The sequence below is a fragment of the Equus asinus genome, chromosome 1 (assembly GCF_041296235.1).
Source record: "Equus asinus isolate D_3611 breed Donkey chromosome 1, EquAss-T2T_v2, whole genome shotgun sequence".
Classification (NCBI taxonomy): domain Eukaryota; kingdom Metazoa; phylum Chordata; class Mammalia; order Perissodactyla; family Equidae; genus Equus; species Equus asinus.
In genome coordinates, this window is record NC_091790.1 from 184,584,003 (window position 1) to 184,609,637 (window position 25,635).

The 25,635-nt window shown below is 45.1% G+C and overlaps 2 protein-coding genes and 1 pseudogene across 7 annotated transcripts in view; 1 reads left to right on the forward strand and 2 right to left on the reverse strand.

The window, feature by feature from the left end:
- The first annotated feature begins 467 nt into the window (after positions 1-467).
- CPA1 (carboxypeptidase A1) lies at positions 468-7,160 on the forward strand. 2 transcript variants are annotated; one of them, XM_070513435.1, is made up of 10 exons: positions 471-600; positions 1,087-1,168; positions 1,607-1,840; positions 2,084-2,185; positions 2,741-2,842; positions 3,036-3,146; positions 3,836-3,926; positions 4,433-4,632; positions 5,156-5,240; positions 6,891-7,160. In XM_070513435.1, exons 1-10 carry the CDS (start codon positions 536-538, stop codon positions 7,076-7,078), a joined length of 1,260 nt encoding a protein of 419 aa, XP_070369536.1. In that variant the 5' UTR covers positions 471-535; the 3' UTR covers positions 7,079-7,160. The 2 variants fall into 2 exon arrangements, with proteins under 2 accessions (XP_070369543.1, XP_070369536.1); XM_070513442.1 differs by lacking the exon at positions 5,156-5,240 and having other exon boundaries at positions 468-600.
- Positions 7,161-9,371: 2,211 nt separating this feature from the next.
- On the reverse strand, positions 9,372-11,981 carry LOC106839564 (elongation factor 1-alpha 1 pseudogene; annotated as a pseudogene).
- Positions 11,982-12,903: 922 nt separating this feature from the next.
- Positions 12,904-25,635, reverse strand: part of CEP41 (centrosomal protein 41) — a 47,431-nt gene continuing 34,699 nt past the window's right edge. For 3 of the 5 annotated variants that reach the window (XM_044749800.2, XM_044749528.2, XM_070513465.1), the window contains 6 exons: positions 23,227-23,371; positions 21,357-21,508; positions 20,888-20,955; positions 19,452-19,566; positions 18,764-18,979; positions 15,605-18,083 (listed from right to left, as the gene is read on the reverse strand). In XM_044749800.2, the coding sequence (XP_044605735.1) occupies positions 17,926-18,083; positions 18,764-18,979; positions 19,452-19,566; positions 20,888-20,955; positions 21,357-21,508; positions 23,227-23,371 (854 nt within the window). In that variant the 3' untranslated portion in view covers positions 15,605-17,925. Of the gene's footprint in view, positions 14,663-15,604; positions 18,084-18,763; positions 18,980-19,451; positions 19,567-20,887; positions 20,956-21,356; positions 21,509-23,226; positions 23,372-25,635 lie in introns of those variants that run through there. The other 2 variants (XM_070513480.1, XM_044749764.2) reach the window with 2 other exon arrangements.

Here is a 25,635-nt window from a genome sequence, read left to right on the forward strand (position 1 = left end):
TCCAGTGGGGGATGTGCTGTGCACAGGTAGGGGCAGCGCTGGACAAAGCCAGGGTGCTGAGGAGCCAGCAGGTACAGGAACCGGATGGGGGCAGAGGGTCCCGGCTTGCTCTGTCCCAGGAACAAAACAGCTGGTGCTCAGGGACATGGGAGAAGGGGACGCCTCGGACGAGGCCCTAGCTGGTGTGGCCTCTCTGGAGTCCTGGCTCCTTCTCCATTGCTGGGTCAGCAAACTGGAAGTGCCCGGGGCTGTGAGCGACCGGGGGTCCCAGCTGAGGCTTCAAGCCCAGACCGGCCCCTCATGGCCAAGGGGTTGGGGCCAGGCTTATCTTTCCAGCTGCCCTGTTCCCTGCCACTTTATCACAGAGGGTGAGAAGGTGTCAGAGCTCAAAATGTGCCTCCTCCCCGTGGGACAGGGCCCAGGTGCAAGGGAAGGACAGTTCTGGGGCATAGCCAGGAGACCTCTGTCCAGGGAGAGTTTAAAAGGCCCCAGGAGCCTCTCCCAGCCTCTGTTGGCCTTCCTAACTGGGGACAGCATGCAGAGGCTGCTGATTTTGAGTGTGCTGCTGGGGGCTGTCCTCGGCAAAGAGGACTTTGTGGGGTAGGGGTGTGGAGAGGAGGAGGGAGTGCTCAGAGGGGAGAGAGGGAGGACTTGGCCCCCAGCCAGCATCTAGAGGAGACAGACACACAGATGCATGGGAAGACGGCCAGAGAGGAGCAGACCAGCCCACCCTGGGAGGCGGGCTGAGTGGGGACCTGGGCTGAGCAGGGGTCTGGTCTGTCAGGACAGCCTCCTGAGCCCTGGGGAAATCTGAGCTCTGAGAAAGGATTTTCAGGAGAGGGGGTGGGAGGAAGCCTAGCTGGCCTTGGAGAGACAAATAGAGTCTCAACTGGGATGGGGACAGCAGTAGTGTCCAGAAAGTTCCAAGGAGCCCAGGCCTCCCATTGCTAAGACCCCTCATGCTTTGCCCCCCTCAGCCCAGAGGATGGGATTTCCAGGCTGGCCGCCACCCACCTCCCACCTCGGGCGTGTGCTCAGCCAGGAGGGGCTGCTCGGGCCCTCAGTCTCCCCTCCCGTTCTGCCTAGGCACCAGGTGCTCCGAATCTCTGTGGCTGATGAAGCCCAAGTGCAGAAGGTGAAGGAGCTGGAGGACCTGGAGCACCTACAGGTCAGAGGAAGCGGGGAGCCCTCCCTGAGGCCCCAGGGTGTTTCTCAGGCCAGTTGGGCCCATCTCAGGCCCCCACGATCGCCTGGGGCCCACTGGGGCCTGGGCTTTCTCTCTCCAGCTGCCCAAAAAGGAGCCGTGGGACTGATCCTTGTTAGGAAGTGACTTAAACCCCCTAGTTCCAGAAACTTGCTGCCCTTAAGCATCTGAGTGAAGGGGGAGCCCCTGCTTCCAGTACTTCTCTCTCGATTGCTGTCTCAAAGCCCCTCCTCTCTGCTTCCTGGGCCATTTCCCTGACCGCTCTGGACAAAGTCCTTCGCCCTCTGCCCCTAACACCCATGCCCCACCCCCAATTATATGGGGAATTTTGGCACTAACACCCACTCCCAGGCTGGCCCTTTTCCAGCCCGTTGTGACAGTGCTGGCTCTTGTTGTCCCCAGCTGGACTTCTGGAGGGGCCCTGCCCAGCCTGGCTCCCCCATCGATGTCCGAGTGCCCTTCCCCAGCATCCAGGCTGTCAAAATCTTCCTGGAGGCCCACGGCATCGAGTACACGATCATGATCGAGGATGTGCAGTCGCTGCTGGACGAGGAGCAGGAGCAGATGCTTGCTTTCCAGGCCCGGGCCAGCTCGACTGACAACTTTAACTATGCCACCTACCACAGCCTGGAGGAGGTGAGGGACCCCTGAGGCCACTCCCCACAAGCACCAAGCTCTTCATTGGGCTGGCAGAATGTGGCCAGAGCCGGGGCCGCCTGGGTGTGCGTGGCACCCACTCTGTCTCCACGTGGCCTGGGTGGTCTGGGTCACGCTCCTCTGTATCCGAGAGCTCACAGGACGCTGGTGAACAGAGCTGCTAGGGGAGACATCCAGGTGCTCAGAGCCATTAAGGCCACCTCCCCTCCTCTTCCTTCTCAGATCTACGACTTCATTGACTTGCTGGTGGCTGAGAACCCGAAGCTTGTCAGCAAACTCCAGATTGGCAGCTCCTATGAAGGTCGGCCCCTCTACGTGCTGAAGGTACGGGAGCTGCATGCGGATGTGCATGGGCACATGTGCAAGAATGGGCACCCACATCTGTGCATAGGCTCCCACTGGTGAGCCCACGGTCACAGAGAACACAGTTATACGGACTCCCAGGGCCGACATTTGGAAAGGTCTGAATTTCCATGCTGGTCATTTGTGTGCATAACTATACACGCACAATTTTAACTTTTTTTAAGTGGCCAAGTGTTTTAATCAAGTGTCACATTGTGGGACGTATCCTGGAGGCAGGGTAGTGCAGATAAATGTGACCTCCCACAGAGAACTGTGCATGGGCAGCAGACTGGGGCTGGGCCTGGAAGTCTGGCTGAGTCATCTTTGCCCCAAGGCCAATATGAGGGCAGGAGGCCCAGCTCTGTGGGATCCCCATCCCTACCCCAGCCCCTACACCCCACCCAAGTGATGGCCCCACGAACAGAGCATTAACTGGAGATACCCAGAGAGAAGGTGGCCTCTGGCCCAGGGTACTCTCCCCTTCAAGGACGTGAGATGGGGCCCCAGCTGGACCACTTCTCTGTTCTTCTTGTCCAGTTCAGCACTGGCGGAAAAAACCGTCCCGCCATCTGGATCGACACGGGCATCCATTCCCGGGAGTGGGTCACCCAGGCCAGTGGGGTCTGGTTTGCAAAGAAGGTAAGCCTGGGGAGGAGAGGCGGGCTCTTGTGGGGTAGGGCATTGGTGTCTGAGGCCCAGAGAAGCCCTGGCTTCCCTTTCCCGTCCAGAAGCAATGACCGCAGAGGGAGGCCGAGGACAGGCATCCACTGCTTAACACGGCAGAGGCCTGGCCTGGTCCACTCTGCCTCTCTGCCCCCTAACCCTCCATCAGATCGTGCAAGACTATGGCCGGGACCCAGCTATCACCGCCGTTCTTGACTCCCTGGACATCTTTCTGGAGATCGTCACCAACCCTGATGGTTTTGCCTACACCCACAGCACGGTACAGGCCTTTCCTGTCCTTGAGGAAAGCTGGGTGGGCCTCTGATCTCCAAGATCCGAAAGCTACTCACCCCTAATCTCAACCCCCAGTAGTTGGGGGAGCGGCGCACACATTGGTCCTCCTTGATCAGGGGTTCCTGACCTCAGCGTTCTCGACTTTTGGGACAGGACATTCTTTGTGTGGGGGGTTGTCCTGGGCATGCCGAGGGTTTAGCAGCATCCTGACCTATTACTCACTAGATGCCAGTAGCAACCCCCAGTTGAGACAATCAAAAACGCCGTCAGACATTACCGAATGTCTGGGTGTGGGGGAAAAAAAGTGCCCCCAGTGGAGACCCACTGCCCTAGACCTTATTGCTGGTTCTATTTTATTTTTACGGGAGGTACAGCACGCTTCCCACTAAGTGTGTTTGGGGGGTACCTTATGCCTTCTTCATTTCCCACCAGTAGAACCCTCTGGCCAAATGCCATCCATTGTTTCCTCTGTTCTCCTCCTTCAACCAAGGGCCCCCTTGGACCTTCCTCCCTGACGACCAGTTGAAAGTCGTTTCTGATCACACGCTGTGTCCACACCTGAGCTCTGGGTCAGGGCGCTTCGTGTTGCCTGAGGCCGCTTGCAGCCCACGCAGCTCTCTGCAGGCCCTGAACCGCAGCCTGGCACCATGACCAAGTGTCTGATTCCTTCCCCAGAATCGCCTGTGGCGCAAGACTCGATCCCACACTTCGGGCTCCTTGTGTGTCGGGGCCGACCCCAACAGGAACTGGGACGCTGGCTTTGGATGTAAGGTCCAGCGTGATTTGGGGAGCAAGGAGGGGACCCAGAATGGCTTCTTACCCTCCTTTGTCCTGATCCAGCCCCGTGGGTGAGGGCGGGAAGGGGCTCAGCCTCTCCTCTGAGGCTGTCCGTGAGGAAGGCTGTGCTCTGAGATTTGCTTGTCCCTGGTCTGTAGAAAGAAAGTTCCTCCCAGTGGAACCAGGGTCTGACACCTATTCAGGGGTTTCCTAGGGTAACTCCAGCTCCTTCCCTCCGTGGTCACTTCACTACAAGAACCCGTCTTGCTCAAGTTGCCCTGCTTACCTCCCTGGGCCTGGCCATCAGCTCTGCCCAAGCCTGGCTGACCCCCAGGTTATAAAAGGCCGCTGGCCTTTCCTTAACCCCAGGGTGGGGGTGAGCCCTCCTGCTTCCCACCTCACCCCCAACTCCGTGCAGAGACCTGGAAGCAGTGAGGGCCACACCCACACTGCTTGGGGGCAAGGAATGCCACTACCCCGACTCTCCTCCCGCAGTGGCCGGAGCCAGCAGCAGCCCCTGCTCGGAGACTTACCACGGCAAATCTGCCAATTCTGAAGTGGAGGTCAAGTCTATTGTGGACTTTGTGAAGGACCATGGGAACATCAAGGCCTTCATCTCCATCCACAGCTACTCCCAGCTCCTCCTCTATCCCTATGGCTACAAAAAGGCAGCAGTTGCTGACCAGAAGGAGCTGGTATGTGCTGACCCCCTGCTTGCCCTCCGATCCCAAAGGCAGCTTTGGGCACGCTTGGGTTTTCATGTTGGACCTGCTTAGGGCCTGAGGGCCTATCCCCTAGCACCCCTTCCTCCCACGGAACCCCGATGATTGGGAAGACCAGCAAGGCAGACTAGCCTCGCTTTCGGTCTGGGAAACTGAGGCACAGAGTGGTTGAGTCACTTCTGTCACATGACAGAGCAAGAGGCAGGGCTTGACTTTGAGCTTGTACTGCAAGTTCACACTTGGAGCTGCAGTGTGACCAAGGGCAGCGGAGTGCTAGCCAGACATCCTGCAGGGTCAGAGGATCGTGGAGCTGCTGAGCCCCCAGGGCTGAGCCTGCAGGGCCTAGCAGGCCCCATGCTCATTGCTGGGGACCCGCTTCTGCGGGGCGCACGCTCCCGGGTCACCCTGCCAGGCCCCCGGGCTACCCTGGCCCTGCTGTTCCGAGGGCCTGGTGCTGCTGGCCATGACAGGTGGTCTGGTTTGGCGTTTTCTCCAGGATGAGGTGGCTAAGTCTGCTGTGGCAGCCCTGACTTCTCTGTATGGGACCAAGTTCCAGTATGGCAGCATCTACACCACAATTTGTAAGTGGGTGCATGGGCTCCGAGTGTGGCCCCAGGAGGAGGCTCAGCTGGCTTTCCTGCCCGAGGGAGCATCCCTTTTAGAGGAAGTAGCCAAGGGTGCCTGGATCTGGGTGCGTCTGACAACCGCTGGCTCGGTGGGCAGGGGTGCCCTTTTCTGACGTGAACTCTGCCTTCTTTGACACCTTCAGACAAACATGTCAGGTCCTCTGTGGACTCTTGTCCCCTTGTCCTGGGGTTAGGTCCAGCTTGATGCATGGACTGGGTGGAGAGTTCTGCTGGTATTTGTGGAAATTCAACTTAAAAAAATACTCCTCGTCCAATCCCCTTCAATTCGAGACTATATCTTATCTTTTCCCAGTTTGCTTGTACATGTAATACCCCGGGAGGAGCACTTCCAGAATGGAATTAAATCCGCAAGTGTGTATTGCACACTTCCTGTGCACCAGGCCGTATTTTGTGTGCTTGGGATACAATTGGGAATAAGATCAGCAAAGATCAGGAAACATTCTAGCCAGGGAGACTGACAATAAACACAAATAAGTAAATGATGCAGCCTGTGAGGTGGTAAGTGCTAGCGAGGAAGAAAAAAACTAGAACAGGGTAAAGGGCCTCAGGAATAAGGGCGTGGATGTGGGGCAGGCAGGTGAAGGGCAGACCTCACTAAGCGAGTGAAATTTGGGCAAGTGTTGAAAGAAATGAGGGTGGGAGCCAAGAGGCCCCCTGAGGAAGAGCCTTCCAGACAGAGCAACCTTCTAGAGCAAAGGCCCCACTGTGTCACCTGGCCTGGCGTGTTGCGGGAATAGCAGGAACAGCACGGAGACCCTCGTGGCTGCAGCAGAGTGACAGCAGGGGACTGTGGGAGACAGGTGGGGTGGGCAGATCTGTTGAGCCCTGAGGGAATTCTGCAACAAGTTTGCCAGTTGACAGGAGGCAGGAGTTCTGAAGAAGCGGGGGTGTTTGGGGGGGGACATGACAGGGGCAGAGGTGGGAGGGCGGCACGCCCCCCCCAGACTTCCTGCCCCAGCGCCCGGGTTGTGGTGAGTGAGCTGGTCACGACCTTACCTAGGGCCGGCCTTGTTTTGTGGACTCCAGGTCTTCTTTGGAAACTGTTTCAACCCTGAGTCAAAAGGCTGCTTCACTGAATGTGGTCAAGTTAAATTCTGACGTGCAGCCTCCTCCCTCTCCCTGACACAATTCGAAAATGGCTTCATTTCCCACTCTTAACTGCACCTCTGGGCAGACAGACAAAGGGCTTTTGCTTGACTCAGGCCCTCTGCAGCTTCCCCTGCAGACCAGAGCCCTGGGGCAAAAGGCCCCATTGCCCTGGCTGGTAACTCTGGGATATTTGGAGGCTCGACCAAAGCAGCTGTTGGGCGGTTTTCAGTGGGGTTTTCACAATCGCAGGAACTTTCTTGCATCTCCCGGTGAGAGAAGAACCATGGCTGGTGGGCCTCCCTGGGCCTCTTGGTCTGAGATCCTTTGAGGGAGCTTCTTGGGAAGAAGCCAGGCTGCTTGGTCCACAGTGGGCACTTAGTAGACACCGACTCCAGTCAACACCGTATGAGGCTCTGGGCTTTGGATCATTGCCTGGCCCATGTACATCTTTCCGATTGATTGACCTTTGTTCTCCTGTTTCTACCTCTGCCCCAGACCAAGCCAGCGGCAGCTCCATTGACTGGGCCTATAACCAGGGCATCAAGTACTCCTTCAGTTTCGAGCTCCGGGACACCGGGCGCAATGGCTTCCTGCTGCCAGCCTCGCAGATCATACCCACGGCCGAGGAGACATGGCTGGCACTTCAGACCATCCTGGAATACACCCTGAATCACCCCTACTGAACTGGCCCCTCAGCCTCTCCCCTGCCTCCTCTTTGGCCCCACCCAGACAACCAAATAAAGTTTGAGCATATATGGAACAGAATCTCTGGGCTTGTGTGTGGGAACGCATGTGGCGCGTCTGCCTGTTCAAGCTGGCGCAGAAGTGATTAGTTCCTGCAGGCCTCACTCGAAATGTGTGGGTGGTTAGACTAGATGACCCCTAAATTCCCCTGCATTCCAAGGTTCTGTGAAGTTGTAGCCAAGTGGCGTCTGTTTTAATTAGACCACCCTGAGCTCAGCTCATCAGTGGGGTGATTTGTTCATACCTTAGTAGCAAGCAGCAGCCACAGCTGCTAACCAAATGCCCGGCACCCCACGGCGGAGAGGAATTCGGCCTGTACAACAGTCTAGCTAGTGGGATCCATTCATCTACAAAAGCAATACCCTTGAGTATGAAATAGAATAAACCTGGTGGCCACTGCTGTCCCAAATAGATGTTGCAGCCGGGCAAAGCAAATTTCTATAAAGCAGAATATGGTCTCCTGAATTAAATTGGAAGAAAACAATTAGGTTAAATGGAATCATTTACTGAAGATAAAGAACAAACACCAATAGCAGGACATTTTACTAACCGCAGTACATCATGAAGACTATGTCTTTAGGGACAGTAGTTTACTTTTCATTGCCACATCCTTTCTAGCATCTTTTGGTGCATTGGCTCTGCTCCTTCTCCTGTTCCATTCATCATCATCCTTATCATTCACGAAATTTCTCACACACGAGGCTCTCCTCGCGATACCTCCACAGCTCCTAGAATTTGGCTTCCCTCTTTTGGCTTGTGATTCTGATGGCTGTGGTGACACACTTGGTGGCTAGCGTCACAATACATAGGTATCTCAATTTTTTTCAGAGAAAGAATCTACCTCTTGTTTCTTCCAAATCTCTTAGGATGTGAATGTGGAGCAGGGGTTACTCCCACAGAAGTCGCTGGGACATGGGTCGGGGTGGATTGGTAGCTCCTCAAACTAGGGTTCTGGGGCTGAAGATGGTAGCCTCTCCCTGCATCTGCCAGGAGAGGTGTCACAACGCATCCAGCTCCACTGACTTAAAAGTATTGTCTTTTCCACATAAAATGCCCTGAAACCCAAATGCTTTTTTTTAAAGGGACAGTTGGGGAATTTTCATCTTGGAGTTTTTTATTTTAATCTTTTTCTTGTTGCCAAACATTCTAAAAAACAAAGAGGCTGACTATATACAGAGTATACATAAACTTACACAAACGTAAGTTTATGAGGCAAGGTAAACGGTGTTTCAGTCTTTACAGAAAGATGCCCTAATGATTTTATAACACTTCCTTCAAGTGATCTTTTGGGAAACATTTGCCATCAATCTATGCAGATAACCTGAAACCCATTTAACTGCTCAGTTTGGGCAAGCAAAAAGCTGATCTTATATTTGATTAATAAAGACTGATAAGTGAAAAAATATTGTTAGCAAGACAATATATCATTTTACAAAATTGGATTACTTAGACTTCAAGGGTAGAATTGCTTAATTTAAAATAAACTGTGCTCCCTCACAGCAGAGACCACTTTGTTTGGCATTTAATCTCCAAAACCATCAACAGAACTTGACATACGGATGCCCAATAAATATTTGTTGAATGCATATTCTCCACTTTTACTAATGAACTCATGAACTTTCTAAACTGTGTATTGTAGAATTGCAGGTTATTTTGAATTCTCTGAGTTGTAGTTTAGAAAGTAGGGCTCTGAGCAAGTAAGAATCTTAAGAAAGCTGAAAAGACAAGGAATGAAGCACCAGAATGGAAATTCCATGAGGGCAGGGATTGCACTGTTTTGTTCAACATTTAATCCCTACTGTACATGGTACATAGTAGGCACTTAATGCTTGTTAAATGGAGACATGGAAGTGGTTAATATCTTTTTTTTAAATTTTCAAGTGCAGGAGAACCTTACATTTTGTTTGCAGATATATATTTTTACAAATCTATAAGTAAAAAAATTTTTATTTTATAAATAAAAACACAAAGCTAAAATGTAAAAATTTCAGAAAATATTGCAGCATATATGAAAAAGCATTAATAACTTTGAGGGGGGAAGCTCATAAATAAAGGGAGTTAAATAAAGAAAAACTAACATTTCTCTCTTTTTTTTCTCATTAAACTTTGTTTTAACGGGTCTCAAAATTCTGTGACAGATTTTTGGTCAAATCGTTTCCATTAAAAAGTACCGTTTTTAAAAACTAACAACTGAAAACTGCCATATGCACACAAAAACAAATGGTCCATAAAACATTCTCCTTTCCTTCTGAAGGTTTTATGATGTATGATCATTAACCAGTCTTTTACTTAAACTTAAATGGCCAGTTGACACAAACAGTTCTGAGCTGTCTCACCACTCATTCAGACTGGGGTGGCGGGTACTGGGGATAGTATTCATTTAGCCTTCTGAGCCTTCTGGGCGGTCCTGGTGACCTTGCCGGCTCCAGCTGCCTTCGTCTACTGCTTTGATGACGTCCACAGCAACTGTCTGTCTCATGTCATGAATGCAAAATGACCCAGAGGAGGATAGTCAGAGAAGCTCTCAACACACACGGGCTTGCCAGGAACCATATCAACAATGGCAGCATCACCAGATTTCAAGAATTTGGGGCCACCTTCCAGCTTCTTCCCAGAATGAAGATCAATCTTCTCTTTCAGCTCAGCAAACTTGTAAGCAGTGTGAGCCTTGTGACAAACCAGCACAGTTGCATACGCAGCACTGACTTGGCCTGGATGGTTCAGGATAATCACCTGAGTCGTGAAGCCAGCTGCTTCCATTGGTGGGTCATTTTCGCTGTCATTAGCCATACTGCTAGGATGAATATCTTTGACAGACACATTCTTGACATTTAAGCCCACACTGGCCCCAGGAAGAGCTTCACTCAAAGCTTCATGGTGCATTTCAACAGAACTTACTTAAGTTGTAATGTCGACTGGAGCAAAGTTGACCACCAAGCCGGGTTTGAAAACACCAGTCTCCACCAGGCCCACATGGACAGTGCCAATACCACCAATTTTGTAGACCTCCTGAAGGGGCAGATGCAAGGGCTCCTCAGTTGGTGGCAGGATGCAATCTAGAGCTTCAAGCAAGATGGTTCCACTGGCATTGCCATCTTTATGGGCGACTTTCCATCCCTCGAACCAAGGCAGTTAGCACTTGGCTCCAGCACGTTGTCACCATTCCAATCAGAAATTGCAGAAATGCTACTGTGTCGGAGTTGTAGCCAATTTTCTTAACGTAGGTGCTGACTTCCTTAACGATTTCCTTCTCTCTTCTGGCTGTAAGGTGGCTCAGTGGAATCCATTTTGTTAACCTCAACAATTGGTTGTTTCACATCTAGTGTGTAAGCCAGGAAAGGCATGTTCGTGGGTCTACCTGTTCTTGGAGATAACTGCTTCAAATTCACCAGCACCAGCAGCAACACTCAGGACAGTCACAGTCAGCCTGGGATGTCCCCGTAATCATGTTTTTGATAAAGTCTCTGTGTCCTGGGGCACCAAAGATGGTCACATGATACTTGCTGGTCTCAAATTTCCACAGGGAGATATCAATGATGACACCATGCTCAGTTCAGCTTTCAGATTACCCAAGACCCAGGCATACTTGAAGGAGCCGTCTCCTGTCTCAGCAGCCTCCTTCTCAAATTTTTTGACGGTTCTTTTGTTGATCCCACCACACTTGTAGATCAGATGGCCAGTAGTGGTAGACTTGCCCAAAACTATGTGTCCAATGACAATAATGTTGAGTCTTCTCCTTTCCCATTTTGGCTTAGATTTACCCGTAGTTTTCACGACACCTGTGTTCTGGCAGCAAACTCATTGCAAAAAAGCAAGACTAATGTTTTTGTACCCCAAAGAAAAACAAATAGATCATTTTTCTCCCATCAGATTGACAAAGAATAAAGACTGATAACTCAGTCTTATAAAGGGTATGAAGAAATAAGACCCGTCATGTACTGTTGGTGGAAGGATAAATTTACACCACCTTCCTGAGGGGCAATGTGACAATTAAATAAAAATTTAATTGCTGCTTTGACCCAAAAAGTCCACTTAGAAGAACTTATTTTATAAAAATATTCAGGCAAGTTCAAATATACGTATGTACAAGGTTGTAATAATACAAATTTAAATATAAATGAAAAAACCTAAATAGATACTAGTATTGATACCGATATGACATGTTTACACAATGGAACTTCATGAAGCTGCTGAGGTCTGTGTTGACACAGAAAAATGGTCACAATACACTATGTGACAGAAGCTGGCCACATGATGGAAATGCTAAATTGGATTGTGGTGATGGTTGCACAACTCTGTAAACTTACTAAAAATCATCGAACTGGATACTTAAAATGGATGAATTTTATGGTATGTGATTTATACTTCCATACAGTCATTAAAAAAAAAAGAAGCTGGTTACAAAATAGTATGTTGAGTACAAATCTCATTTTTGTTTGAAACACACACACTATGCCTGGAAGGATATATTCCCCAATGACAGTCGTGGTTACCTGGGTGGTGGTGGTTTTCTTCTTTATACCTTTCTGAATTTCTTATAATAAGCTTTTATAATTAGAAAAAAAAAAGCTATTTCAAATATACCAGATAACCTGTGGGTAAAGTTATTTAATATCAACTTATTATCCACACTAAACATCTACATGGGCATCTTAATTTGTGCCCAGATTCTTTCTTATAATTTGTCTAAACTCATTTCTTCTGTTCTGGCATATTTCACCATCTCGCCCAGAACAAGGCATTTATCTTATCTTTGGAAAAATTTACACTCCAGATAGAGCTGAGAGCAGCAGTGTTTCTACCAAGGGGTGGGGTTTCTTGTGTCTCCCCGTAGGGGGCCATTCCCTAAGCACTCTGCCACCCCTCAGATGAACACTCCAAGAGTACTTTCTGCTCACATTCACTTTCCATAGTAATCTGGGAAGTTGATTATGTTAATGCCTATTCTCCAGAGCTTTTCAAAAATCTTTATTTTTAAACGAACTCATTTTCTGTTTTTCTAGACCATTATATATAGGTCTCATGGACATTGGTGGTCCATGAGAATTCTTCAGGCAGTCTCTTGAATTAACACTCAGATCTGCATTTCTAGCTTTCTGGCTGTGGCCTGAAGTTAAAATTGAAATGTCACTGAATACAATCCAGATATGAGCTCACTGCTCCCTCATCCAGTGCAGGGCTATTCATCATCTCAGCCATTGTTTTGCAAGGGCACGTGGGACTAGGTAGATGTGAAGATGCAGATGGACTCTCGCTCTGAGGACTATAAGGATGAAACAACATTCTGTGAACACACTAAGACCCAGATGCTACTTATGGGAGACTGATAGGACAAACCATAACATTCCAATTGGCCAGATGAAGGGCGAGCTCTGAGAAGAAAAGCACAGAGAAACCGTCAAACCTGAAAAACTGTCAAAGGGTAATGAATTCTCCCCAAAGCTTTCGGGATCCACATTAATTTGGCAACTCAAATTGTGAGCATCATCTAACAACCCCGGAGACTGAGACTGCCAAATGTTTATTGCCAAAGTAAAAGAAGAAAATTAAAAGTCTCTGCTTAACCTCAGGGGTGGTGCCGGGCTATGGTGTTAGAAGAGGGCAGTGGAGTAAGAGCTCTGCTGACACGAACTGAGGCACAGAGGCTGGCCGCTGCTTCCTCCCATGAAACCCGGGCCTGTGGCCACGAGCCAATTCATGCAATTTTTGTTTCAGCCTAAATCAGAAACATCACCACAAAGGGAAGAAAAGATCAGACACAAATCATATCAATATGGTTTATTGAATGAATAGTTCAACCCATCAGGAAAACAGCTGACTTTTTTCCTACAATCTAATTAAAGTTTGTAATTCTCATTCCTCAAGTGATATCTCTTTAGGTGTTCATTAAGAAACAAAATTCAGAAACCCTGGAGCACCTGTCTTCAAGATGGGTCACTGGACATAGACAGCGGAAATGTGGAAACACATATGCCAAGGAGCAGAAGCTTCCTTCCCTAAATTTCTATTGCCTCTTGTGCAAGCCGAGGCAGAAAGCTTTCAGTGGAATCTCAGTGACAAGGAGGAAGCCAACAGTCATGGGAAAGTTACATTTTTGTTGGTGAATTTGAGGCATGACCAAGGGAGCACATGGCTGTGCCAACCCAGAGTGGGCAGCACGGAACAGGGTGGCTGAAGGAACTAGCTCTGGAGCCACAATTCTCGGGCTGGCTCCTGGCTTCTCAGCCTTCTCAGAGAATCAAGGCGAGTTGCCTAACTTCCCTCAGTCTCCTCACCTGAAAGCGAGGGTGCCTACCTTGTAGGACTGTTGTGAGAATTAAATGAGTCAAAACTTAAAATGAAGAATCTGGGAACACTGCCTAACATACAGTAAGCTCTCCATAATGTTTGCTAGTATTATTATGTGGAAATTTTCAAGATTTGAAACAAAAGAGAAAAATAACTCACTCTCAGATGGGGATGGTGTGTAACCTGTATTTGATGAATTCCAAAGGCTACTTTGTGCCTGAGGGGACCGTGAAAACAGGCCGACGGCAGCCAGCCAGGGTAAGAGGGCTCCTAATAGCTCTCTGGGCGCCTCCTGCAGAGGGTGATCTAACAATCTCAGGGTTGTGAATGTCTCTCCTACAAAAGCAGGATGCACAAGGGGACAAAAGATAATGAGGTTTCTGGGTCTCCAGAATGGCAGGCCAGCGTTGAGTGGCCACCACAATGTGCATTACATCCCAGACTTCAGTCTTAACAGGTTCAAGTCATTTATTCACACACTCTTATTTATTAAGGGCCACTGTCATATAGGCTGAGAACTTACAGTCAATATAATTTCAAATAATTTAAAAAATGTAGTCCATCAGTCAATAGCATTTAATAAGTGGCCTCTGTTTGCCCCACGTTGTACCAAGTGCCTCAGGATGTTCCGCAAGCAGACAGAATTTGCTTCCGTGCTCAGAACAAAGAGGATCAGCATCAGAGAGTGAGACCATAAGGGGACCACAGCGTGACACATATAGTTTTGTAAACACTCATAAAATCATGCACTGAATCCTATTCTGTCAGAATTCAATGCTGACAAATTTCCACCATTACACATTTTATGCGATAATTGGCCTGTGTACCAATTTAAGGACACCATAAAAACAATTTCAATAATTACTACAATTCTAGGAAAAGATTACTACCCAAATGTATTCTGAACACTCCAGAAGCACAGGGTGTCTTATTGTTTTCATAGGAAAAATATATTTGTTAATCAAAAAATTAATTGAACTGCCTGTAAGCATATCATTATGCCCACATAATTAAACTCATGAATTATAATCCACGTTTCTGATGTTTCTTGGAAAAAAAAAGAAAAGTATTATGGGAGTTACATTTTTGAAAGAATTGTGAAGAAATTAAAAGCATATTAAAGACACTGAGAACATTTTGGAACTTGGAAGAAAGGTTCTTAATGATTATCTTCAGAGCAGAGCATCAGGGAGTCATCGATTTAAATCCAGGTGGACACAAATTAATTATCCCCCCTAAAAAAGTCAGAAAACATGAAAGAGAGAATCTATAACCAATATATAACATGACAGAAACCAAAACCAACACAAGAAAAATTACCTACATATTTCTTCCTAGCCTAGGACTCTGATTTCACATATATTCCACAAGGGAATTAGAGAAAAGAAGGTTTTGTTTTGTTCTGTGTTCTTGGTGAGTAGCCTAAAGTCTTAAGAATTTGTCTAATCTAAACAGCACCACAGGAAAAATCCCTCAGCAACTAATGAACATTATTTGTTTTCTTCTAATTCTGATTTACACCAAATCCAATATGATTGTGCTGGTTCTGGTTTTCTACTACAGGTGAAAAACAAAATTACTTTTAGGCCATTTGAATCATTCTATTGCCTTTCAGTAGATTAAACCTGATTTTATTACAGCCCAAGATGTTCTTTTTGTTTTTGAATAAGTAGTGTAGCTTTCCCTTCCCTCCCTCGCCACTTCTTGCTTCCTTGCTTCTCTCCTTCCTTCCCTCCTTTCATTCCTAAATACACACTCCTGTAAAGCAGTGAACGTGTTATTTAGACTTTGGCCAACACCGTTGCTTAGATGGAGCTGTAGTTGTACACAGGCAAAGCACCTTCCACCTAGGGGGTCACAAGCTCCCAGGCAAGGGCAGCTCGTCAAACCCTGAAATGCTGACAGGGATTTCAGCTGCTGATTACTATCTGCTGTAGAGTGCTTAAGGCGGCGCTCAGTGCCTGCCTGAGCCTGAGGAGAAACCCAGGCCTTCCGACTAGAGAACTAAGCTTCCTGGCCCTACAGGGAATGATTTCCTGATTCATTTATACAAAGAACATATGCCTTTCTGGGAGACTCAGCAAAAAGAGGGATTCTTTCAGATTACCCCAGTCCTGTGTGGCTCCCCCAAATTATCTCAATAGAGAGGAAGAGAGAAGTTGGCAGATCTCAACACATTAATAACTATGTACTTTAATCTTCAACATTCATAATTGCACAAAGTATCACTGATCACTTAAATAATACATGTCACTTAATCTAATAAAAAACACCAGTAAAGTAGAGCATTCCAAGCAATACCTTGCGCATGTAAAAACTGTCTGCAAGTGACATTTAATACACAAAGTACAGAATCAGAACAGGTCTTTGAGGGGTCGTTATTTAAAATTCTTACCAATAAGGCAAAGCACTATGGAGAAACACATAAATATATTCAACCTGCCAGATCTCTCAGCTAAACGCACAGCAGTTCTAATAGGTTTGGCTAAAGTGACTTTCCATATATACACAGGAGTTTCTAACACTCTAGCGTTGTTTGGTGATAGGAATGCAGAATAGGAACAAAGGGGGACTACCATTTACTTTCAAAACAGAATCGAGCGGGCACATCTAAACTCCTGACTAGTCAACTTAAAAATGGCATAATCAGAACTTTGTTAGAGAGAAAAATATTTTCTCCTTAGAAATGTATATGTGTCAAAAATGGCTTAAAATCATGTCCATGCTAGGGGAAAATCGAGTGTGGAAAAATTTGCATTTTTTAAAATCTATGCTGTAAGGAAAATAAAGAGCCAGAGCATTTTGGCATTAGCAAAAGGCTGAACTAAGTTCTCAGGCAATAAATTTATGGAGAAACATGACAGGCTCCTCATTAAAGCTATGTGTACGTTGGCTGAATTTTATACAAGATTCTTGAATCTTGTGGAAAATTGGGCACGGCTTGACATCTGAACAATGTCCCTGGTTAGTCTGATTTCTAAAGCATCGGAAAACGTTGCACTTTGGAAATCAAGTAGAGAAGGATAAACACACTAAAACAGGACTGGGCTGAATCTGAAAGTTATTTTTCCATACGTCTCTATGAGATATTTATTACCTTTATTTCTCTTACAAACACAGCCCCCCATGCTAGAAATACTGTGGCACTTTTTTTTTTTTTGGTGGTGAGAAAATAGTCCCATTAAGGCAAATCTTACCCGGCAGCAGTAACCACCTAAGGACAGGCAATTTTCAGTTGGCTTTTCAGAAGCTGGTTGCCATGACAAAGAGCACAATTTATTCCTTAGTCCCTTATCACAGCTACAGATCACAGACTATAAAAATTAACAAGGCTCTTTTCCTTTTCCTGATGATTTCAGAGTTCCTCATCCCTACCTGAGGTCTTTGTTCCCCCAATTAAATGGAATGAATGTCAGTCATCTAGCAATTCAATTAATGCTGATTCAAAATTCTGGCCCAAACCAGAATCTATAATCACAACCTCCTAATCACAGCTCAGTCATGAGAATGAAAAGTAAGCAGGAAATTGCACTAATTACTCAATTAGACTAATACTGTATTTTTAAGCAAGGGCTTAAGGGGCTGTCAGCTCTGACAAAGGACCGTGGAGTCGTCCTCACCTTGTGTGCCCGTGGTGGCCCCACGGAAGCCGATGTTTTCAAGTGGCCATAATTTCTACCCGTCTAACACAGATGGACCCGAGGTGGGTAACGGAAATTTACAACTGATAAACCAACCACAAATGAGGAGCAGCTCTGGGAGGCTTCAATGGCTCTCCACGCAGCCCTCCATAATGGACGGTGCTCTCCTGCAAGGGGCCCCGCGCCCTGACAGAAGGCAGCTGAGCACACATTACCACCTGTGCTGGCTCCAGGAAAACAGAGTGAGGAGGAACATTCAGGGAGTGTGGGAGCTGCTCTGCTAAATCTTAGAAATTGAGCAATGCTCACAGGTACCGGCCTCCACATTCACAACGGAGCCGCCTGCAGCGTGCGCTCCTCAGCCAGTGGGCTCACCACAGGTGGGGAGCCTGGGGGCGGCTGAAAGCTAAGAATCATCCCCACCCACGGCTTCTCAGGCTGCACAGCCTACCTGGAGAACCTTCAGGAAACCAAGCACAGTGAGTGAAAAAGAACTGGTCGGGAAGAACACACCAGATATAACTGAGGTATTTACAAAACACAGGCTATAGATCAAAACAAGCTGGACCTTATTAAAAAAAATAGCCTAAAAAAATGAGACTCTTTTTGCCTAGTCAGTTTCCGAGATTACATATTCTGTAAACAACAGGGAGGACACCAGAGCCTGTCATGCCTCTGGTTTTTGTAAAAATCCTTCCCGAGTTGGATGTGGGAGAGGAGCTGGAGAAGGGAAGAGGGCCTATCACACGCGTCATAGTCTCTCCTCTGCGGCAGTGTCTGAAAATGACCAACTTGGGCACTGCTCAGGGGTTCCGGAAGGAGAGAAAACATTTATTTGACTAAGACAGACGAAGTCTTTACTTCCAGGGTTTGCCTTGCAGGTGGCCAGAGCCCAGAGAGCGGGGGTTCAGGTGGCCGGCAGGGCCCCCTGTGGGCAGATTCTGACCGCTGTGGGTGCTCCGGGGGCCTGGAACCTTGGAGTCTCTTCCCGAGGCATTAGCTTGGCTCAGCCGGCCTGAAGGGAACAAGAAAGCAGGGAGCAGAACTGCAAGAATGATTCCAGGGACAATCTGCCAAGGACACTTTTAAGCTCATGAAGTCTTAGGCTTACGACCACTTTTAAGTGAATGCAGTCCTATTTCAGCATCTACTTTAGGCTAAAACCTACTCTTCATCCTTAAGATCAACTTGAAGGTGGGGAATGGGGCAGGAATGAAAGGAAACCCAGATAGCTTTTCTTTCTTCCTCTCCATTATCCCCAACCAACCTGGCCTATCCTTCCTTCCTTCCTGGTAGAGAAGGGTGCAGGAGCGATCAGAGAAAGAGAAGACGGAGGAGTGTGCAAGGGTAAGGATGGAAGTGTCCCCAGAAGCAGCAGAAGGAAACAAAACTTTCCAAGAAGGAATCTGAATGCCTTAGCTCAGCCTCCCAACTCTGCCTGAATATACACTTTGACTGATAAATTCTCTTCTCTTTCTACGGCTGTGTGTGACGCCTAATTCTTGCCACAATCTGGGATCACCTCCACTCGCACCCCCACCCCCCTGCGTAGCACCTGCACATTTCCCCTCCCCAACAAATATTTTAAGAATTTGAATAGAAGAGATCAAGCGTTTCATATAATGAGGTGATGTTCCAAGTTGCAAATCTCAAGCTCAACAGAAAACATTATCTCCAAAGGTCAAAATATCTTACTAGGATTGTCTGCAGGACCCTGGTCCTCTTCTAGGTAGTACTCTATCTTTCTTAGGTCTTCTGGGGTAAATCTCCATTTATTCTCAGCTGGGAGAGGCGGTACTTTGGGGCTGGCTCGTTTCCGGGCAGAACCAGGAGGAAGGGCCTGCTGGCAGGATGCTGGCAGGGAACCCGTAATCAGTCCTTCGGGGAATTTCTGAGCTAAGACTTTTAGACCTAGGGGTGGAAGATGATCAGAAAAAGCAGCATTAACGTGGCAAGGCCATGGCGAAACCTGGAAAGGAGCCTATGTGTCTCCTAATCTTTGGTCTCCAAGTTGAGGCCAACACAAGGACATGAAATCCTTCTTAACTGCCTCACCATTAAGTAAATTACACAAGAAAATGTCAGTTGTTATGTGGGATTCTGAAAATTCCACCAGAAATCCTTTTGCTCAAGTCTGGAGCATTAAGGCTTTCTTACAGAGCCCTAAAGCAACATCATTATTTCAGGAATTAAAAACATGTGCTGATGGAGCTAATGGAAGTTTCAAATAACTCCTGACTCCTTTCAGCCAGCATGGTTTTCTCTCTTTCCAAAATACTAAATTCTGAACATGATGAGGAAAAAAGTGATGGGGGTGGGGTTGAAGGATTGTGAGTCCAAATGTCTGTTGTTTAAGTCCAAAGCACAACACAGTCCGGCTCACCTCCAGAAAGCATGAAGAGGTTTTCAAATCCCCGCTCGCACATGGTGGTGGCTGCCTGGCTGGCCAGCCTCTCGTCATCGTCGTACAGAATAATGATCTTGCCGTGGGCATTTTTCTAAGAGTCAGATGAGCTAAGGTTTGACTACGCTGAGCTAATGCTCCTAGACTACAAAGAAATCCTCAAGGAACCAAAAGCTGTCAATGTGCACCTTTCTGAGTTCAGGGAACACTGGGCGACACTACTCTTTACCCATCGCACCAGCAGATACTGGATTTCTTCCTGTTGTGGAAACCACACAAGCTGGTATTCTTTTCTTTTATACACTAATACTACCATGGTCCACGATGGCACTAGTTACACACTGTACACCCTCTAGCTCTGTTATACTTAACAACCCTGGAAACTGAATGTTCCAATCTCCATTTTACAGATGAAGAAATAGAAAAACTTTTATGTCCAATGTGTCCACTGCAGCCTTACTTATAATATGTAATATATAAGTAATATAATAAGTAATATGATAAATAATAAGTAATACAATGGTTTAGTAAATTACAGTAAATCTGAGGATGAGATACATTGCATTGAAAATGGAGTGGGGAAATACATTGTAATATGAAGTGGGGAAAAGCAAGATACTAAATTATATACACAGTATGATTTCTACTTTGTTAAAAAATACATAGAAGGGGGGCCAGTCTGGTGGCACAGTGGTTAAGTGCGCACATTCCACTTTGGCGGCCCAGGGTTTGCTGGTTCGGATCCCGGGTGTGGACCTATGCACTACTTGTCAAGCCATGCTGTGGCAGGCGTCCCACATAAAAAGCAGAGGAAGATGGGCACGGATGTTAGCTCAGGGACAGTCTTCCTCAGCAAACAAGAGGAGGATTGGTGGCAGATATTAGCTCAGGGCTAATCTTCCTCACCGCCCGCCCCCCTGCCCCCCAAAAATACATAGAAGACAGTCTGGAATAAAATATGCCAAAAGTATAATTAGAGCTGTTCAACTGGGTGATTATTGGAGATTTCCCCTTTCTTTTTTATATTTTTCAGTATTTAAATTATTTTCTAATTGTGACTATTATGAGGAGAAAAATTCAAATTTTACGAAGAAAAAAGTTGGAAGGAAAAAAATTAAGCTAAGTTTTAATTTGGGAAAGCTTTCTGGGGAAAAAAATGTCTTAGGACTAACTCTTAGCAGATCATAACCTTTAACCTAATGTTTTCTGGCCCACTGCAGAATGGCTTGGAACCATCTGCCTTAATAGTCAGGACACTCAGCAACAGCTAAGAGTCCAAATCTTAAAATATGCTAAGTAAGCTAATTAGTATCAAAGGTCCTTCACAGAGTTTTCTTACTGGGAACATGATTCATGGTAAGTTTGATTCTTACAATCCTCATAACTACAACTCCTTAAAATGCAACAAAGGATACATATTCAAGAATATCATTTGAATAAGGGTTCATTGTTCTAGACAGAGTTGCAATTGGGTAACTGTAAGCTGCAAAGAGAAGAAAAAGTTTAGGAAGCTTGTAGTTCTCTCAGTACAACTTGGCCCCAATTCCCAGCTGGTTTAAAGTCTAACTAAGAGTTAAAAGAAACGTATTTTCAAAATCAATGAGCCATAAACACATACTTTTGTGAAAAGAGAAACAGGACAGTGAACAGAATAAGAAGCTTCACTTCACTGTTTCTGACATTGGCACTGGGCCCTTGAGCCATAGGGAAGTCACCAGCCTCTCTCGGAGCATTATGATAGAGCCAACTTACAGCTTCCCATAGTGGATCCAACTAACGCGTGGGTTTCTTAACTGTTGCCATGGGATGTGGTTCGAGCCGCCTGGACTCAGGAACAGGCTCTGTTCCTGGGAGTGGGACACGATAAAGCTTTCTCTCTCTTACCTCCAACAATGTGGCACTGCTGGTAAGAGTCTCTATCTCGCACATCTAGCAGCAGGAAGGGGCAGTCGGGATAAGGTTTGTCTTTGGTGTTGGGCTCTGCTTTCTTCACTAGCCCTTTGTCTACATCCAGTTCCCCAACACCACTGATGACGCTGCAAGTGAAAAAGTAGGTTAGTAGAAACTAGTCAGGGATTGGTGGCTTAAAGGTCAAATGTGTTTCTTCAGAACAGTGAGAGAGTGCTCAATGTCTTTTCAAAGGACACCTGAAAGAAAAAGGAAAATGGATATTGTGTCTCAGCTCTGCCTCTGAATGCAAGATCCTATGGATCCTATTCTATTACACTGGTCCCCAAGGAGGGGATTCACGTGCCTCTATTTACCTTCAGAGAATGCATGTTAGGTCACTAGCATGGCTGAGGGGGTAGAAACTGTAGAGCACATGCTGCCTCCAGCAACAAGGGCAGCATTCAGGGAAAGAAAGAGGCGAACAGTTAATCCAAGGGGATTTTGAGGAGTGTAAGAAAGCAGAGCAAGAGAGGAAAGAATAAGGTTGATAGGACAGGAAAGATGAAAGGTGTTTCTATATATACTATATGTAACAGAAAGTAACACAATGTTTTAATATATTTCATACACAGTGACCTATCCAATACGGATTTTGAACCTTAATGTTTTCAATAGTTATCTGTACTTACTTCCATTTTATAGGTTACAGTGTTGAGACTGAAGAGGCTTTTAGATTTGGTGGCATTCATAGACTGAGATAGAGGAAAAACTAGTGTTAAAATGAGGGAGTTCACCACTGACAGTTCTGTTTCTAAGGTCATAAAATTACTAAAACTGGTCACCATATTAATATTATAAGCAAAATGTGGTGAAAACATGAATCAAAGGCATAAGAAGAGTAGGTATTATAAACAACATGGCAAGTAGTGAAATATCTGTATTGGAATAAGAAGATGATAACTTTCCTAGGCAAATAAGAAGACATACATGCCAAATCACAGATTAGTATGTAGCAGCTGTTCCTCTCCCATCACAGCAAGTCAAATTCTGCATTTAAATCTGATAAACATTACAACAATATGCTATACAGTGCATATTATGTTGACCCAAAGGAGAAGAAAATCTATTTCACATGAAACTGGATCCTCAATGGAAGTTTTGTTGGTCTACCTCATTTTGAAGGCAATTTTAGACCTCTTACACAAAAGTAGTTATAAAAATAATAATAGCGGTATTGATGATAGCAATTCTTTCTCTAGTAGAACTAGTTTCCCTAGGAGAACCGTTTTACCAGTAGAAGGGATGGATATGTGCTGAAAATCGGAACTGTCTTGTAATCAACAGCTAATATTTGAGAAAACGTTGCATCACAGTCTGTGGAAGAGGAAGGTCCAGCCACCTGCAGTTTGAGAAGTGACACCAAGGGTTGCTTTCATTCTTCTTTGTACCTATTTAATATCAGAGCACTACGTGTGGCACTCTATTTTTCTTCTGACTCTAGACAGGGTAATTACAAGCTGCAGCAGACAGAAAAGGAGGGAGGAATCATTCTTTCTGAGTCAAAAGATAGTAGTTGTAAAGCTAAGTCCTAACAGCAAACTTGCATATAGGAAGGCTGAGAAGAACGGAATTGAGGAGTGAAAATGAATGCTCTCCTATCAATATATTCTTACCCTAACTGACTAAGAATGCTGTGAAAAGATTCAGGAGGTGGCATTTATATAAAGAGAAAATAGAAGGGCTGGGATGAAAATGTGGGACTTCATTACTGCCAATCTGTTTCTAAGGTAATTAAATCACTGGAATTGGTGTCTAGATTAATATGAAGGTAAAATGCAATGAAACATGAATTTGATTAGAGTACCTCTGAAGAGTCGAGCGACTAGAGTCCCCCGCTCCCGCACTATGTATGAACTGGACTGGGCTCGGTGACTGCTCCCCGGGGCTCCCTTTCCCGTTGGTCCTGGCTGCGATTTCAGCATCAGGGTCTGAAGCTGCAGAATCGTTGTCTGAAATTTGCAAATAAATAAATAAATAAGTAAATTTAACCTTAGAATTTGTATTTACTTGTCAGGCAGTTCCATTGAAATTAGGTCAAGAAAAGGAAATCATATCACCATTATTAAATTGTTCTCTAAGTTCTAATGCATAGGTTCTCAAAATGTAGTCTGTGGACCCCCGGAGTCCCCAAGACCCTTTCAGGGGATCTGCAAGATGAAAACTATTTTCATAACCAAGATGTTACCTCTTTTAATGTGTTGATATTTGCAATGATGATACAAAATGGTGGAGAAAATTGTTAGTGCCTGAGCAAGGATAAGAGCAGAGGTACCAAGTTTTACTAGTAATCATTGTATTTTTCACCAACACACACACACTCACAGTTAATAGATATGACTGTCACATTTTAAAAAGTTCTTGATGAAGTAGTAATAATAATTTTATTAAAGCTTATCCCTAAGTACACACCTTTTTAATATTCTGTGTGATGAAATGGGGAGAGCACATACGGCAAGTGTGCTACTCACCAAAGTACCATTGTTGTCTCAAGGAAAAGCATTAGGGTGATTAATTGCCCTGAATACCATTTTTACTTAAAAGAAAAACTATGGTTACTTAGACTTGCCCATTTGGCAGATATTTTCTCAAAAACAGTCTAAGTGAACTTGTCATTTCAGGGAAAACAACTCATGGTATTTGTTGCAATGATTAAATTTTGAACCAAAATCAGAATTTTGGAAACTGTATTTGCCATCAGGAGCTTGACTACTTCCCTACATTTAATGACTTTTCTAATAAGATAGGTGGTAAGATTAATAAAAATGGGATTTTTTGGATACTGTGTAATAAAATTTATCAACATTTGGAAGATCTTCATAACTCAGTGAACCAATATTTTCCAAATGACCAATGAATGATATTATAAAATCATGCACAGGTAAAAGAGTCACTCAAAGTCTAAGACAGACCAATGGGTTTAATGCAACAGACTATGAAATTCATCGATATGGTTTCAGATTCCACGTTACAACTATCCTTTAAGAAGCTATCGCTTGTTAAGTTTTGGTGTAGTATCAAAACAGAAATCAACAGTTTTTGGAAAGGGCTGTTAAAATATTCCTCCCTTTTTCAACTACAGGTCTGTGTAAGGCCAGGTTTTCTTCATATACTTCCACCCAAAGAGCATATGGTAACAGATAGAATGCAGAAGAAGATATAAGAATCAGCTACCTTCTATTAAATCAGACACTGACAAGATTGACAAAAAAAAGTAAAACAATGCCATTCTCAGTAAACAAAAAAACTCTCATTTTTTTTTCTTCTGGAAATATAGCTATTTCGCATAAAAATGTTATTTGTGTTTTGTAATGGGTTTAGTATTGTTGTTTTTAAGTGAAATAGTAAATAAATTTATTTTTTAACTTCTTAGTTTAAAATTTTAACACTCTAAATAGATATATAATTCACATAAACCAAAACTCTTCGAGGTCCTTAATAATTTTTAAGAGTGTGGAGGAAGACTGATATCAAAAAGTTTGAGAATCTACTGTTCTCACTAGTATAATGAGAGAAACAAGAGAAATAAGAGGCCTAGTTATTCAAGCGTATATTAAAATTTAATTTGCATATGATATAATATACTTAGAAACTTTGGGAGAATCCTATGAGAATAAGGAAAATAAATATGTGGTTAGATAACAAAATAAACACTAAGAAAATTTTTTCCTATATACCAATTAGAAAATAACATCTCATTTACAGTAACAACTGCAGATACAAAATATACTGTCCTAGGAAAAAACCTATTAAGAAATATAACAACAACAAAAAAGAAATGTAAAGGATCTATAAGTCCTTTATAGGGCATATAAGAATTTTCCTTAGGGACATAAAGAAGAGCCAAATGGAGTGACATACCTTGCATTTTCCTGACAGGGCAACTAAAAGTGAAATGATGTTAATCCTTTCCAAATTTAATTTTTAACCTTTATACAAATCCCAATGGGATTTAAAAAAAAAGCTTGAAAGGATTTTTAAAATGAGAAGAAAAAAATACATATGTATAGAGAGACACAATTTGGAGAACCTGCTTTATCAAATAGTAACATATATTGAAAAGGTAAATGATCACAATAATGCAGAACTACAACCAGAACAATGGAATATGGTAGCTAACAGAGAAACAAATCCTAGAATACACATAAAAAGCAAATATATGTTAAAGGTATCATCACAAATCAGTAGGTAAAGGCAGAACTACTGAATAAATGGT

What these genes read in the sequence shown, in the direction of transcription:
- CPA1 (XM_070513435.1), top strand. Translation starts at nt 536, where the DNA reads ATGCAGAGGCTGCTGATTTTGAGTGTGCTGCTGGGGGCTGTCCTCGGC. An exon ending in CCTACCACAGCCTGGAGGAG is followed by an intron (nt 1,841 to 2,083) that starts GTGAGGGACCCC and finishes CTTCCTTCTCAG; the next exon opens with ATCTACGACTTCATTGACTT. An exon ending in GGGTCTGGTTTGCAAAGAAG is followed by an intron (nt 2,843 to 3,035) that starts GTAAGCCTGGGG and finishes ACCCTCCATCAG; the next exon opens with ATCGTGCAAGACTATGGCCG.